This window comes from Gambusia affinis, linkage group LG19, assembly GCF_019740435.1.
Source record: "Gambusia affinis linkage group LG19, SWU_Gaff_1.0, whole genome shotgun sequence".
NCBI classification, from domain to species: Eukaryota; Metazoa; Chordata; class Actinopteri; order Cyprinodontiformes; family Poeciliidae; genus Gambusia; species Gambusia affinis.
In genome coordinates, this window is record NC_057886.1 from 1,411,684 (window position 1) to 1,425,307 (window position 13,624).

The 13,624-nt window shown below is 40.6% G+C and overlaps 2 protein-coding genes across 3 annotated transcripts; one reads left to right on the forward strand and one right to left on the reverse strand.

Moving 5' to 3' along the window:
• Positions 1 to 541: 541 nt before the first annotated feature.
• On the reverse strand, positions 542 to 5,300 carry coil (coilin p80). Its single transcript, XM_044099062.1, has 7 exons — positions 4,626 to 5,300; positions 2,964 to 3,870; positions 2,358 to 2,444; positions 2,161 to 2,208; positions 1,959 to 2,028; positions 771 to 859; positions 542 to 651 (listed from the first exon to the last, which is right to left on the reverse strand). Exons 1-7 carry the CDS (start codon positions 4,874 to 4,876, stop codon positions 604 to 606), a joined length of 1,500 nt encoding a protein of 499 aa, XP_043954997.1. The 5' UTR covers positions 4,877 to 5,300; the 3' UTR covers positions 542 to 603.
• Positions 5,301 to 5,396: 96 nt separating this feature from the next.
• On the forward strand, positions 5,397 to 13,513 carry scpep1 (serine carboxypeptidase 1). Of its 2 annotated transcripts, XR_006368993.1 has the most exons (14): positions 5,399 to 5,685; positions 5,895 to 6,034; positions 6,719 to 6,808; positions 7,361 to 7,516; positions 7,745 to 7,819; positions 8,112 to 8,184; positions 9,027 to 9,064; positions 9,145 to 9,273; positions 10,719 to 10,803; positions 10,908 to 11,021; positions 11,123 to 11,260; positions 12,176 to 12,339; positions 12,688 to 12,840; positions 13,001 to 13,513. XR_006368993.1 is itself a non-coding variant. In XM_044099064.1 (13 exons), exons 1-13 carry the CDS (start codon positions 5,634 to 5,636, stop codon positions 12,748 to 12,750), a joined length of 1,317 nt encoding a protein of 438 aa, XP_043954999.1. In that variant the 5' UTR covers positions 5,397 to 5,633; the 3' UTR covers positions 12,751 to 12,900. The 2 variants fall into 2 exon arrangements, 1 of the variants encoding a protein (XP_043954999.1); XM_044099064.1 differs by lacking the exon at positions 13,001 to 13,513 and having other exon boundaries at positions 5,397 to 5,685; positions 12,688 to 12,900.
• Positions 13,514 to 13,624: the final 111 nt, after the last annotated feature.

The window sequence follows — 13,624 nt, forward strand, 5'->3', positions numbered from 1 at the left end:
TTGGGGCTGATCTTCCTCCAAGGCAGGTCTCGTACAGGTTTAAGGTCAAGAAAAGGGCCGTCGGTATTCCTGCAGACCACCCACATCCTAGACACAAACGGTTTAGACTTTTACCTTCAGGTGGCGCTATAGAGTATTATTTGCAAAAACAAGCTGCTGCAGAGGCAGTTTCTCTCCCCTCTGCTTGGCGTGGAAAATAAAACAGGACATGAGAAATGAAGACAAACTGCAATATACTCTCCTAAACCCTAATATTCAATTCATGAAGTAAAACAAGTTTTAAAACGTCAAACATCAAGGCTGTCCTTGTTGAATACTTAACGTGTCCAGGTCTATACCATGCACACTGCACCAAATCAATCTTCCTGTCTTCCTTGTTAACACAATTCATATATAGATATCTACCAGAAATGAAAAACTAACAATATAATCAGAACTCAAGATGGAAGATTTCATTTATAAAAATTTTATAGAAAACGAGCCGTCGTGGCACCAATATACAAAAATAAAATCCATCAAGAAAAGAACAAATCCCAATAAATTTACTTTAAGAAAAGTAAATTTATTTAATCTAATAAACAAAGTGAATGTAAGTTCTTGTGTTTAAATGATGAGTCTTGGCTCCAGCAGAGAGTCCCAACGTTCCATAACCTGCAGGAAAGACAGTGAAGAACGCAGTAGAATAAAGACTTTATTCAGGACACATGCTCAAAGGTTTATCTAACAAACTTTACTGAAACACAATAAAGTCTACAAAACAAGCAGCTTACCGAAGATCCTCTCTGTATGGCGTACTCCACTCTCTCTGAGCCGTCTGGATTCTGATAGACCAGGTCAAACTTGCCTGGTTCAGCAGGAGCTGGAGGGGAAGCACACCAGAAATGAGAGGAACCGAACAGAGGACATGAACGGGGCTGAGATAATATGAAGTTAGATTACAGTAAGTTTTTTTTATAATGATGGAGTCATGTTCTATAAATTGCAGCTTTTTCTTTCAGCTTTTACCTTTTTTTTTCCAGTAATAATGTGCATTCTGTAATAAATGATCACAAACCACTGATGGCCTTCCCCCTAATCAATGTACTTATAAGAGTTTATTACGTGATGCACCACATTATTACATTGTCATTTTAAAAAATAGCTACCTCTGCATTTTGTAAAAATCAGCACAAAATACAATAATATTACATAATGTGGCAGAAAGTATCACAAAGTGCATTACATAATGCCATTTTTAACTGTTTAATTACACTTTGAAACCTGATTTTGTTACATTATTACATATTGCAATGTTATTACATAATGTGACATTTCAGGCCCATTTGGTTTAAAGAAAGAAACTTTTTATTTTGTGACTGTTAAATTCAGCCAACAGGGGGAGACGACTAGAATGTGACCAGACTCGATTCTGAGTGGGAGCAGAACTAAACTCGCATTGTAAAGCCGGAGTATTCCTCACCATAAGGTTTGTGTAATTAATAAAGCATTCAGAATGAACCCCCTGTGATTGAAATCATAGGCCAAAAGTTTCAAAAGTGAAATGTTTGGTTGCAGTGAACAAAACTTGTGAGGCTCCAAATAACTGGATGAAGGATCAACACATTTCAGGATGCGGTGACATGAAAATATTGATATTGCTGTTGTGGCCGATAACCGATATTATATATTCTATATATAATATTATATATATATTATATTCTCTACAATCCTGAACTCCATCACTGTCACAGGACAGAACAAGTACCGCCATTTCACTGCCACACCTCATAATTCTGAGATAAATCAAATAATAAATACTTGATATGTTCCCTCCTGACTAGATAAATCAAATAATAAATACTTGATATGTTCCCTCCTGACTAATACAATAAAATATGTTCTAAACTAAACTGAAGGAGTTTCATTATTGTTTATGTTAAATTAGTTTTTAAAAAAACAACAAAAATAACAGTTCCTACCTTGCGAGGCATTAAGAAGTTCCAACTCAATCTGTTTGGTCGTCGGGTCAAAGTTGATAATCTTTCCCTCCTGATGTACATGTAGACAGATATGTAGAAGGTTTGAGGAGTAAGGGATTCACTAGAACAAGCTTGGACGTTTTATTCAGCTACACTGTTGGGTTATGAGAACAATGACTTCATCAAAGCTGACTCTCCTCACCTTATATTCAGATACTTCTGGTGTGTAGTTCTCTGTTAGCTCCAGCAACTGTACATGAATGAAAGGATGAAGAGGGTGAAACGAAAATATGCAAGAACACGTTTGTCTTTTCCATTTCTTTGTTTGCAGAGCAAAGAACATTTATCTCCATGTGATGATCAGCCCTGATTCATTAGCATTTGTTCAACCAGACTGACCTTGAAGGCGATCCTCTGGCCCACCTGGGGCGGGGCAGCCAGCAGCGGCATGGAGCTGTAGTCCTTCGGGACGGGTTCTGCTTCATTCTACTCAGAGGGACTTGAAGTTATTGTCCAGCCATATATCATTAACAGCAGATGACTTAATGGCCACATGCACACATGCATCTGTGTCTACACTGTTGAGACTAACATAAAGCTGATAGAGTAGTAACTATTTCCTAAACCTGTCCAACTACCTTCAGCTTTGCAGATTAAACAGACTCCAACGTTGGTTCTTCATCACTTTCTCTCTTCTACATCAGAAGATTGGTTAAAAATGATTTTGGTGCACATAGATATTAAAATAAACAAGTGAGTACAAGCAGGACGCCGTTTCATTTTATCTAAACTTTTACTTCAAAATTAAACGCTGATGACCAACACACTTCAAATTCTGCACTGCTTGTGTTGGTCCAATAAAGTATATTAAAGTTAGTAGCCATAGATCTGTGAAAGACGTAAGTTATGATGATAAAAGCATCAGGACAGTGTGGATCAAGACAACACTACTGTCCTGATCCACACAAACACAGCAAACATCTGCAGGCACATCTGGAGACTCACCTGCAGAACAACAGACTTGTTGCTCAGAGAGTCAGTCTGGTAAGAGGGCTCCTTTGTGCCATTCCCGAATTGCTCCACGTCACTTTGACCTCTGACCCCGGGGCACTCTCCAGGATCCCCTTCGGCCCACCTCCTGTCCTGGCCCCTACTGAGGCCCCTCCAGGCCCCCGGGCCGGGGATGTTCAGGAGAGTCTGCTGCGGCCGGCGGATAACCAGCTGGATCTCTTCTTCACTGTCTCGGTTGAGCGGCGGCCGCTCTGTGCTGGGCGCCTGGTTCTGGTTCTGGTTCTGGTTCTGAGCTGCAGCCTTGGAGCTGCTGGTGTCGGGATGCAAAGCTTTGGTTCTGGCTGGGACTTTTAAAGCGTCGGCCTCATCCGAGGAGGAGTCTGTTTGTGAAGACACAGATGAGGAAGAAGGCCGAGATTTTTCGGAGCTGGGTTTCTGGCGTGGCGCTCCCTCTGAAGCAGCAGGAGAGGCGCTGGATTTCTTGGCTACTTTTTGATGACAAGCTTTATCGCCATTGCTGCTGGGGCCTGATGAGGGGACATTCTGTGTTTTCACTTTCCCTGCTGGCGTTTTGTCAGGGCTGGAGGGCTTGTGTGAGGCTGCAGCAGCTTCAGGGAGCGCAGGATGGCTTCTGTCCACTGACTTCACTGTCCTCTTCCTCCTCTTCTTCTTCTTCTTCGCAGACATCTTTATTTCTAACATCTTATTCCCATGATCATTTTTAGCTAAATCTGACACATCTGCCGTGCCGTCCTCCAGCTCGTTCCTCTTCTTCTTCTTCTTCTTGTGCTCTACGATCGGTCCCTCTGCGGTGTCTCTCTGTCTCTTCTTGCAGGACACAGCAACCGTCTCTGGACAGCCGCTGTGTCCATTCACCTGAGCCAGACATTCCACCTTCACCCTGATCACAGAAACACACAAATGTTTTTAAATGGTCACATCCCTGTCCTCACAGAGTCTAGGAAAATTAGTCATATCTTTTAAAACTTTTTCACATTTTGTCACATTGTAAGCTTTCATTGATTTTAGTTGGATTTTACTGAAAACTGAACGCATCGTAGTGCATAAATATAAAAACCTTTATTTCATAGCAAAATAAATAAGTTGCACACATTACTCCTCCAAATTTTTCCAAGAAGCCATGAAATCATGAAGGTAAAATGAACTTTGGTGACCTGACACTGGGGCTGGACAATATGGCCGGAAAACATATGACAATGTAAGAGTTTCATATCAGTTGGTACCAATAATTACTGATTATTGATATCTGAACTACTGATAAGCTGGAGGCGTGAAGATCGATGAAAAATAAATACAGAGGAATTCTGGTAGAAAACAGTTGGAGACTGCAAAAAAATCTCTAAGAAAATATAATGAATGGTCCGGGACAATCTCAGTCTCATCTGGTTCTAACGTCACAAAATACAAAAAAGTTCAAGTTATGAATAATTTAGGAAGGAGTGTGAGAAACAGTGTTTAGCTCAGTTCAGCTCAGAGGATCAAAGATCCAAATTCCAGATGAGAAGAACGCCTTTTTCAAATCAGCTCCTTCTTTGGAGAGCAGGTTGTCATGGTGATTTATTTCTAATCGTACCAACACGATGCTGACCAGACTGAGGTCTGTCTCGCCCAGAGACACCTGAACTGAACGCGCACCTGACGTTGTCGTTGTCCCGCACCACGTAGATGCTCTCTGTGTGCGGCAGGTAGCAGTCCTCTATGAACAGGCTCAGGATGCTGCTGCGGCTGAACTCAAACTTCTCCCGGATGACGCTCTCCAGATCGGCCACCACGCGGCACGAATTCAGGTCCACGAGCAGCCAGCACATGCGGCACCCCACGACGGCCGGGGGCGGGTAGTCAAAAAACAAGCGGAGGCGAATAAACTTGTTGCCGTGCGCAGCCATGACGCCAAAACATTCTATTCATGCGCTCCCTGGCTAATTCAACTACAACTTCCGCTTGAACCTTTCAAAATAAGGCTCCACCTCTCACATACTGCCCCTTAGAGGACGGGAGGTGGTAACAGTCATCTCACGCTAGTCTCTTCCAATCCAACTGAACTTCATTCTGCTTTCAGCTGTTTACAGAACACTGTAACTAACCTTCTGAACACATTGTTATGTGTCGTGTTTGTGAAATGGTGATTAGTATGGACTTGTATGCGGGAAATTTACAGGAAAATAATAATACGAGAGTACGGCGGGGAAGAGGGGTAAAAAAAAAATCGGTAGTTTGCGAGCCAAAACCGGAGACTAGACAGCTGTGAGGAGCTCTATCTCCTCCTTTGGCCATAGTTTGGACTTTTTCTTGCCATTTGTTTGTCTTTATTTTCTTCACACCTGAATCACGGATTTCAGCCATCTGATTCAGGTGTGATGAGGAAAAGGCGCATTTAACAGCTGGAGGATGGTCGTTCTCTAGAACTGGAGCTGGCCACGCACCTGACGGAAAAGTTTCCTGAAGCTGTTCTGTTCAGTGACTTTATTTCAGACGAACCAGCTAACGACCTATAGATACGTCACTAGATACACACCAACTAGAACCTCCCTCTCACAACTCGCGCGCGTGTGCGTGCGTGTGTCTGTGTCAGCTGACTGGGTTGGTGTCATGTGATTTCTGTCCTGAATCAGAGCAGAGCAGAGCGGCTGGCTGGCTGAAACAATGGCTCGGTTCGGAGCTCTCCTCTGTTTTCTCTCTGTTCTCTTCTCCCAAGGTAAGCTTTCTGGATTTTTACCCCCCTAAATTACTAGAACCTGCCCTTAAACATGATTGTTTTCTGATCATCACCACCTGTGAGGTCTTTGATTCCACTGACTGCAAGCCGAAAGTGAATCATTGTAAATAACTTTCTAAATGAGCACACATTGGAGTTAATTGTAGAGTCCATGTAGATACAGGATGATGTACGTGTGTTGTTCGCAGGGCTTCCCTCTCCGCTGGCGGGTAAAGAAGTATGGGACTACGTGGAAGTGAGACCCGGGGCCCACATGTTCTGGTGGCTGTATTATGCTGACACTCCGTCTGCTAAGTATCAGGACCTGCCGCTGGTCATGTGGCTGCAGGTACAAAATAAAACCTAAACCGATCACACCTGTATTTCAGCGTATTGGTCTGATTGACCTTAGATTAAAAAGAAGGACGTTTTTGTCTTCATATTTCATAAGTTAGAATCTGCATAACATCATCTGTAAGAAAAATGTTGGTCTGTCATATTCTAAGCTTAAATGTCACGTAAGCAGAAAAAGCAACAATTAGCAGAAATATAAGCTTGAAACACCAGTGTATGGAAAACAGAAATATGGTACTTCAATAATTTAATAATAATTTGAATTTATTGAATATGTATAAGAAAGCATCCTCCAGTGCCATTTAGTTGAACGGCTTTGTTTTAAAGTAGTTTGTGATCCATGAAAGAACTGAATTTAAAATGTTTGCTGGTGGAAGTGAACATGGTCACCTGATGAGTGACACCAGAGATGCTTCTATTAGTAGCCACAGAGGAGGAAGTAACCATCCACAGTGTCAAAGTTTCCCTGAAACAGTTGCTAACGTGCTCTGTCTCTTAGATAAAAGATGCACAGGTTCATGTTCTGCAGCTTTCTTCAGTGTGTCTCACTTTTATCAATCCATATTCAGGACAAACATTTAACTTGAAATGTGCTGACAGCTCAAGTTAGAGAGATACTCTGTGGGGGGGACAACAGAATCTGTTGTAAAATGAACATGGCTCTGCTCTGCGTTTTAAGGGAGGACCAGGAGGATCAGGGAGTGGCTTTGGTAACTTTGAAGAAATTGGACCACTGAACAGAGACCTGGAGCCCAGGAAGACGAGCTGGGTAAGATATCAGTGCTTTTCAGAGATTTTCTGAACTATTCTTACCTCTTGATCATTTCAACAGTTTGCCATTTTACAACTACAAATTATATCATACAGATTTTATTCTGATTAAATACTGCTATGATTATACCAACATAAAGCCAGAAAGTTTCTCCCCTGGTTTAAGGTCCATGTTTCACAATGGAGATGGTGTGTGTGTGTGTGTGTGTGTGTGTGTGTGTGTGTGTGTGTGTGTGTGTGTGTGTGTGTTTTTTTTGTTTGTTTTTTTTTTGCTTTTTGTTTTTTGGCACAGTGATGGGTTTCGTACACAGGTTGCATTTTGCATGTACACTTTAAATTGAAGTTTTGGTTTTTCGATAATAGTTTAGTTGAAGTTGTATTTTATGTTGCACCTAAGCAATTTCGTAAAGGATCTGCAAAAGCATGGATGAGCAATTTATAGGTCAAAGGCTGTTCTATTCCTTTCTGTAATCAATGCTGGCTAGCTACAAAATAAAGACTAAAATAATGAACAAAAAACATTGTGTGTTCTCTATGGTGTGTTGTGTAGGTGCAGGCAGCCAGTGTGCTGTTTGTGGATAACCCAGTGGGCACCGGCTTTAGCTACGCTGAACAGCCTGACGGCTTTGCCACCAACGTTTCCACTGTGGCCTCAGACATGCTGGTGCTGCTCAAACATTTCTTCACACAGATGCCAGAGTTCCAGGTGAGCTGACCTCCAATCAGCTCATATTGAAACCAGAGTAATGTTGTCTGAAGGCTTGGTTAACTTGTAGGAAAGTATTTACTGGTAACTAGACTCATTCTTATGGTCCTAAGTGGGGGTTATGTTGATACATTTTCACTATTTCCTTCCTTAAGTTTGAGAGGATTATTTGCCATATGAAAGAAGTTAAAATTCTTGACTGTGAGTTAAAATGTGTGAATTTCGCAGACCATGCCCTTCTACATCTTCTCTGAGTCCTATGGGGGAAAGATGGCTGCTGCCATCTCACTGGAACTCAGCAAGGTGAGCTTACTGCTCTTCGGGTCTATAGCATCAGATCCATGGCTTTACTAACACACAGCTTTATCTGTCATGATGGAGGAAAAACCGTGTAAAGCAAGTATCACATGATGGGCCACATAAGCAGAAATAAATCAGATTTGCAAGTTTGCTTTTTTTAGGATTCTAAGCAGACTTCTACTCTGTAATTAACTTATATGACTTCAATATGTTGTTATATAAAATTATAAGAGTGCTTTAGCTTTTCTTGATAACAAGGTGTTGTTTTTAACCTGGGTAAATTGTCTGTTTACAGGCTGTAGCTCAAGGCTCAGTGAAATGCAACTTTGCAGGTGTGGCACTTGGAGACTCGTGGATTTCCCCGTTGGGTCAGTATGAGTATCAGTATCAATATCAGTCTCAGTCTTTAACAACCTTTGTCCCCAGTTCTAATCAAAAACACACCAGAAAAATGCTCCACAGTCACATTTTGGAGCTTAATGCTTTTGCAAGTTTCCTATTGTGACAGTATTTTATGTCACACCACTAGGTGGTGTAGTTACTAAAACAAACATGGATTCATTTTGGACCCACGTTAGTGTGGATAAATAATTAAGCTCCAAAGTGCCAGAGATCAGGATTTGCCAAACTTCCTTCAACTGGCTTTGTTTAGTAATAAGTAATATTTTACAACTTTAGGTAAAATATGTATTTTCTTTTTATCCCTGTTTGATTCAAAGCTACGTATCTCTACCAAACAAACTAACAGCACATCATCTCACCTTTTGTTTTACAATCATCAGGGGGAAAAAATTAATTGGTCAAATTATGAATCAACTGTTCAGACTTGAACAAAAATAGGAAATAGGTAACAGCCATCCAATCGTTGATTTTGTTTGTTTGTTTTTTACCTTTTATATGTGGATATTTTTAAAAATGTAAATGGCTTTTATGTACTTGAACTTAAAATCACTTTTGTTTTTAGAACTTAATTGGCAGTTTTATGTAGTTGATAACTTAAAGCTCAAAATCTTTTTTTAGTATGTGAATAGCACTTAGTGACGGATGCATGCATGCAATGTTTTCACGTTTCCTGTCAACACTCCTCTGCAGTCCCTCCATATATGATCAGATCAGATCAGACTCTCATCCTTTTTTTTTTTTTTTTTTTTTTTGTAAATGTTTAGAGATTTTAAGCGACAACATGCCACTCACTGTCTTTTGTTACCAGACTCTGTGATGACATGGGGTCCATACCTTTATACCACTGTGAGTAGCACACAGAGTGCATTTCATTAACAACCGTGGATCCAAGCTGCTCTGTTGAATTTCTGACCTGCTGTGTGCAGTCCCTGCTGGACAACAACGGCCTGGCTGATGTCAACAGTGCAGCGGAGAAGGTGAAGCAAGCTGTGGAGCAGCAGCAGTTTCTGAAAGCCACTGAGCTGTGGTCGGTCACTGAGACAGTGGTGGAGCAGGTTGGTACCACACTGGAGCCCGTACACCCAAAAGGTTTCTTTAAACACACAACCCATAACAATTGTGACCACTCACAACTGAACCGTTCGACCAGTCTAATTGGAAAACTGACACAGCCGTCAAACACAACAGTTCTTACGCCACACTTGATGTCAAAGAAAATTTGATCACACCAGCTTTGTCATACGGCCAAAACCTGCCAAGAGCAAAACAGGCGAGTCGTTTAAGCACAATGCTCTTTGTTTAGTCAAAAACTAACCAAAAGAGAAGTGTAGCGGAGAAAATCTGGGATTCCCTGTAAGAGCTGGAGCAGTCAGGTGTGAACCAAGAGCTGCTGGCAAATACTTATGGCATGTTTCATCTTCCTCTGAAGTTGAAGTTAGGATGTGGAAATGGCAACAAACCCCAAGTTCCAAAACCAGTGGGATTTACTACATTATGTTTTCACTGGCCAAGCTAACAGCTAATAAGAATTCAGTTTACAGTTTGCTTGGAAAATAAAAAAGCATTCTTCAACCAATCATACAATACCCATGGCTTGTTGGAGATAATCACTTTGATTATCAGTGGCTATTAATAATTTCCCAAAGAGCAGTTATTAATAGAACTGATTTATTTATTACAAATTATTATTACCTGATTGTCAGGAATCATTCGCCACGTACCTCTGTAGGTTCTTGAGGTGTGTTGTTGGAACGATGGAGTGAATCTGCGCTGTGATTGAGGCAATTTAAGCAGCTGAAAAACAAAACTGTACCAGACAGAGCTGAATGGACAGACAGCATTTTGTCTGGAGTTGCTGAGAAGCTTGTTTACTGGAGCAGGAGAGAAGCAGGATGTCAATATGAAAAAAAAACAGTGTCTTATTAATTTAACTCAGATCTACAAATGAGAAACTAACAGCTGATGTGGATTTGGATCCAAAGTACTTGAATACAGCCAGCATGTTCAGGTTCTTTATGATTTTTATGATGTCACAGGGTATCCCTGCTGTTTGGGGCTACACTTGGCCAATGGGCTTCAGTCGAACTCAGGTGTGAAATACTGTGAATGCTGGGATCTAGAGTTGTTTTACCGGTTCCAGCTTGTGGTCTGGTCACAAGGTCAGGACTGTGACCCTTTGACTGATTACATGGTCGAATCCCAGCAGGTTCCAGGATGATTTTTTTTCCCCCTTTCTTTTGTTAAAAAAATACCAGCTCTGTTTTACAACAGTTTAGAAATGTCATTAAGTATAGTACTAGGGAAAACGTGATATGAACTGAGGCAACATTTGGGACACACTGATCCAGAAGACCTCCACAGGTTTTGGTATTATTCTGGACAAATCAGGAATGTTTTGGTGCCTTAAAGACCTTTAAGAGAGGGGTTATAATAGTAGGACTGAAATAATGTACAAATCAAAGATTTATTTTTCAAATGAGCAAAACTGTTTTCTTCCCAGAACACCAATGGGGTGAACTTCTACAACATTCTAACCCAGCAACCAGATGAGAAAGTCACTACTGCTGCAGGAGAAAACTTCATCTGTATGGCACTGTCTAAACCTAAAGCACTTACCAAATGAATTTATGAAGATTGGACCTAATATTATTGCTCTAGCTAACTGATATGTTTTTCCTCTCTGCATCAGCTCTGCAAGCCCACCGCCACATTCGCCCTCTGCACAAGCAGTCACTGAACGAACTGATGAACGGACCAATAAGGAAGAAACTGGCCATCATCCCTCAGAATGTCACTTGGGGAGGTATTTGGATTGAGTCTCCATATATAGACTGTCTGGTACAAGTCACAGTGTTATGTTTCATGTCCTCTGCGTTCTTTGTCCTCATCTATTCTGGTTTTCAGGTCAAGCAGAAGACGTGTTCAGCAACATGGCCGGTGATTTTATGAGGCCAGTGGTGGATATAGTGGACCAGTTGCTGACAGCTGGAGTCAATGTGACGGTTTACAATGGCCAGCTGGATCTTATAGTGGACACTATGGGTAAATGAGCTTCCAAATCAGTGATACATTTTACACTAGAGATGTACAGAGAGGCCGGTGACCAGTCGGTGTGAAGTGCAGAAATAAATATTTTTTTTCTGGTCAGTGAATGTGCTATACCTAAATGCAACTAGTCCACACTTACAACACTCTTCCTTTGAGAAGAACATTGTGTTTGCTGTTTTTGGTATTAGTGAAGTGTTTTAAACTGAAATTAAAGTACAAGTTGTAGACATGTCTATGGTTTAGTCAGGTCGCCAGACACAGACAGAGTATGTTAGATAACAGGAAAATGACTTTTTAAAATGTTTTTGAGCTTTCAGTTGATCTGGTGTGGCCTGGGTTTGGAGACGCTGGCAGTTTTTGGGAAATCTGTTAAGGTTATGCGTGTTCCAAAGATTAATCACTCGGATTGCTTTTTACTGTTAGTCAAGTTATGCTAACCACTAAAAAGAGGCTACAGACTGTTGCAAATGCCAACTATATCAATGTCTGTCTTTAAAATTCTGATGTGCATAAAGTTGGCTTGAATTTCTTCACCTGTTACTACTGCTAAACTACTACAATTAAAATGATTGTGATCATTTATTTATATAGTCTACATTTGATCAAAATGTTATTCGGACCCAGTTGTACCACAATGGAAATTCAGCCCCAGTTAAAGGGGAAAGTGTCTCTAACTGACACTTAATGACAGAATTTCTTTCATTGAGTGCTCTGATACACCATGACACCCCTCCCCCTTCTAATTTAGGAAGTGATAAGAAGATTAAAGCTGAAGGATATATAAATCGTTTTCCAAATAAAAACTTGAAACTAGTACATCTCTGGTGAACACAAGTTACCAACCCTCATGTTTGAGCTCATGTTAAAAGCTCATTCATAAATCATAAAAGCACATTTTTATTCTTCCAGGTCAAGAGCTTTGGGTGAAGCAGCTAAAGTGGGAGGGACTTCCTGGTTTCAGCCAGCTGAGGTGGACCCCCCTGGAAGACCCAGCCTCCCCAGGAACCACTGGAGCCTTTGTCAAGAATTACAAAAACTTTGCATTCTACTGGATCCTCAAAGCTGGTCACATGGTAAAACCTGAACTGATTCTAACTACTTTAGTTTTAAACATTGAATTTTATGAAACACTGATCTGTTTAGTTTGGAAGAATATAAGGGTGTAGAATAGACCTGTAGTACAATGTAGATGAAAGAACTGTAAGATGCAAACTTTTCTGGTATAAAGTATTTTATCTAGAAGTACTCAGATTTTTACTTTTATTTCTGTTGGGTGTTGACTGATGAAGCTTGATGTGATTTTTTAATTTTTTTTAATGAAGCTCATTAAGTAAAATTAAATTAAGTTAAATTCAAAGTGCGTATTTTCTAGCAGAAATGGTAGAAATTCAGTGTTGAACTGTAATCTTGTTATATCTCAGATTCCTTCAGACCAGGGAGCCATGGCCTTGCAGATGCTGAAGATGATCACGCAGCAGGACTGAATGTTGTGCCAGCTGGGACGGCTCTGACAATCACAGAAATTCTTCTTCTTTTTTTTTTTACTTGCTTTCCAAAATTGACTTTGATATCAGGTACATTTGAGTTAAAATTCTGTAAATTCCAGTCACTAAATACAACTTTTCTTTTATAAATACCCTTGTACGTCTTTTTTTTTTTTTTTTTTTTTTTTCTTGGCATGCTTCTGAGAAACGTGGATCTAAACTAACTTTAACTGGGTGAACTGATTTGCAGGTGATGAATGACCATAAAACAGAACCTTTGGTACCATCTGCATGGGATCTGTGGGTTGTGCCTCTATAATCTACACCATCATTATGCCCTCACCATCCACAGTGACTCTCTCTGAAGAATTTGAATTAATGAGTTAAAACAACATTTAATTTCCCATTGGGATCAATAAAGCATTTTGAGTTGAATGTGAATAAAGGTGTTGTTGAAAAGGTTTCCACTTGGAAAGTGGAAGAAATGAAAATTGGAGCAAAAACGTTTTAGTCCTGTTATGGATGATATCCTCCACAGTAATGTCCTGATCACACTGTAAGCTCAGATGATATTTTGAGAAGTATGGTTCGAATCCCCACCGAAGCCTTTCTGCAAGAGGTTTCCTCCCACATGCCAGAATTAAGCGAATAAGGATAATTGGTCCTTATAAATTGCCCTAAGTGTGTGTGTGTGTGTGTGTGTGTTTATATGGCCTTGTGTCCAGGAAGTATCCCACCTCCTTCATGACAGCTGGAGAAATGCACCAGGCACCCTGTGACCCAGCAAAGATAATCTGGTATAGAAAATGCAGATTTCTCAAAAAATAAATGTTCATGGTTTTATGAAGTGCTGCTCTCAACCAGCCATCTGTAT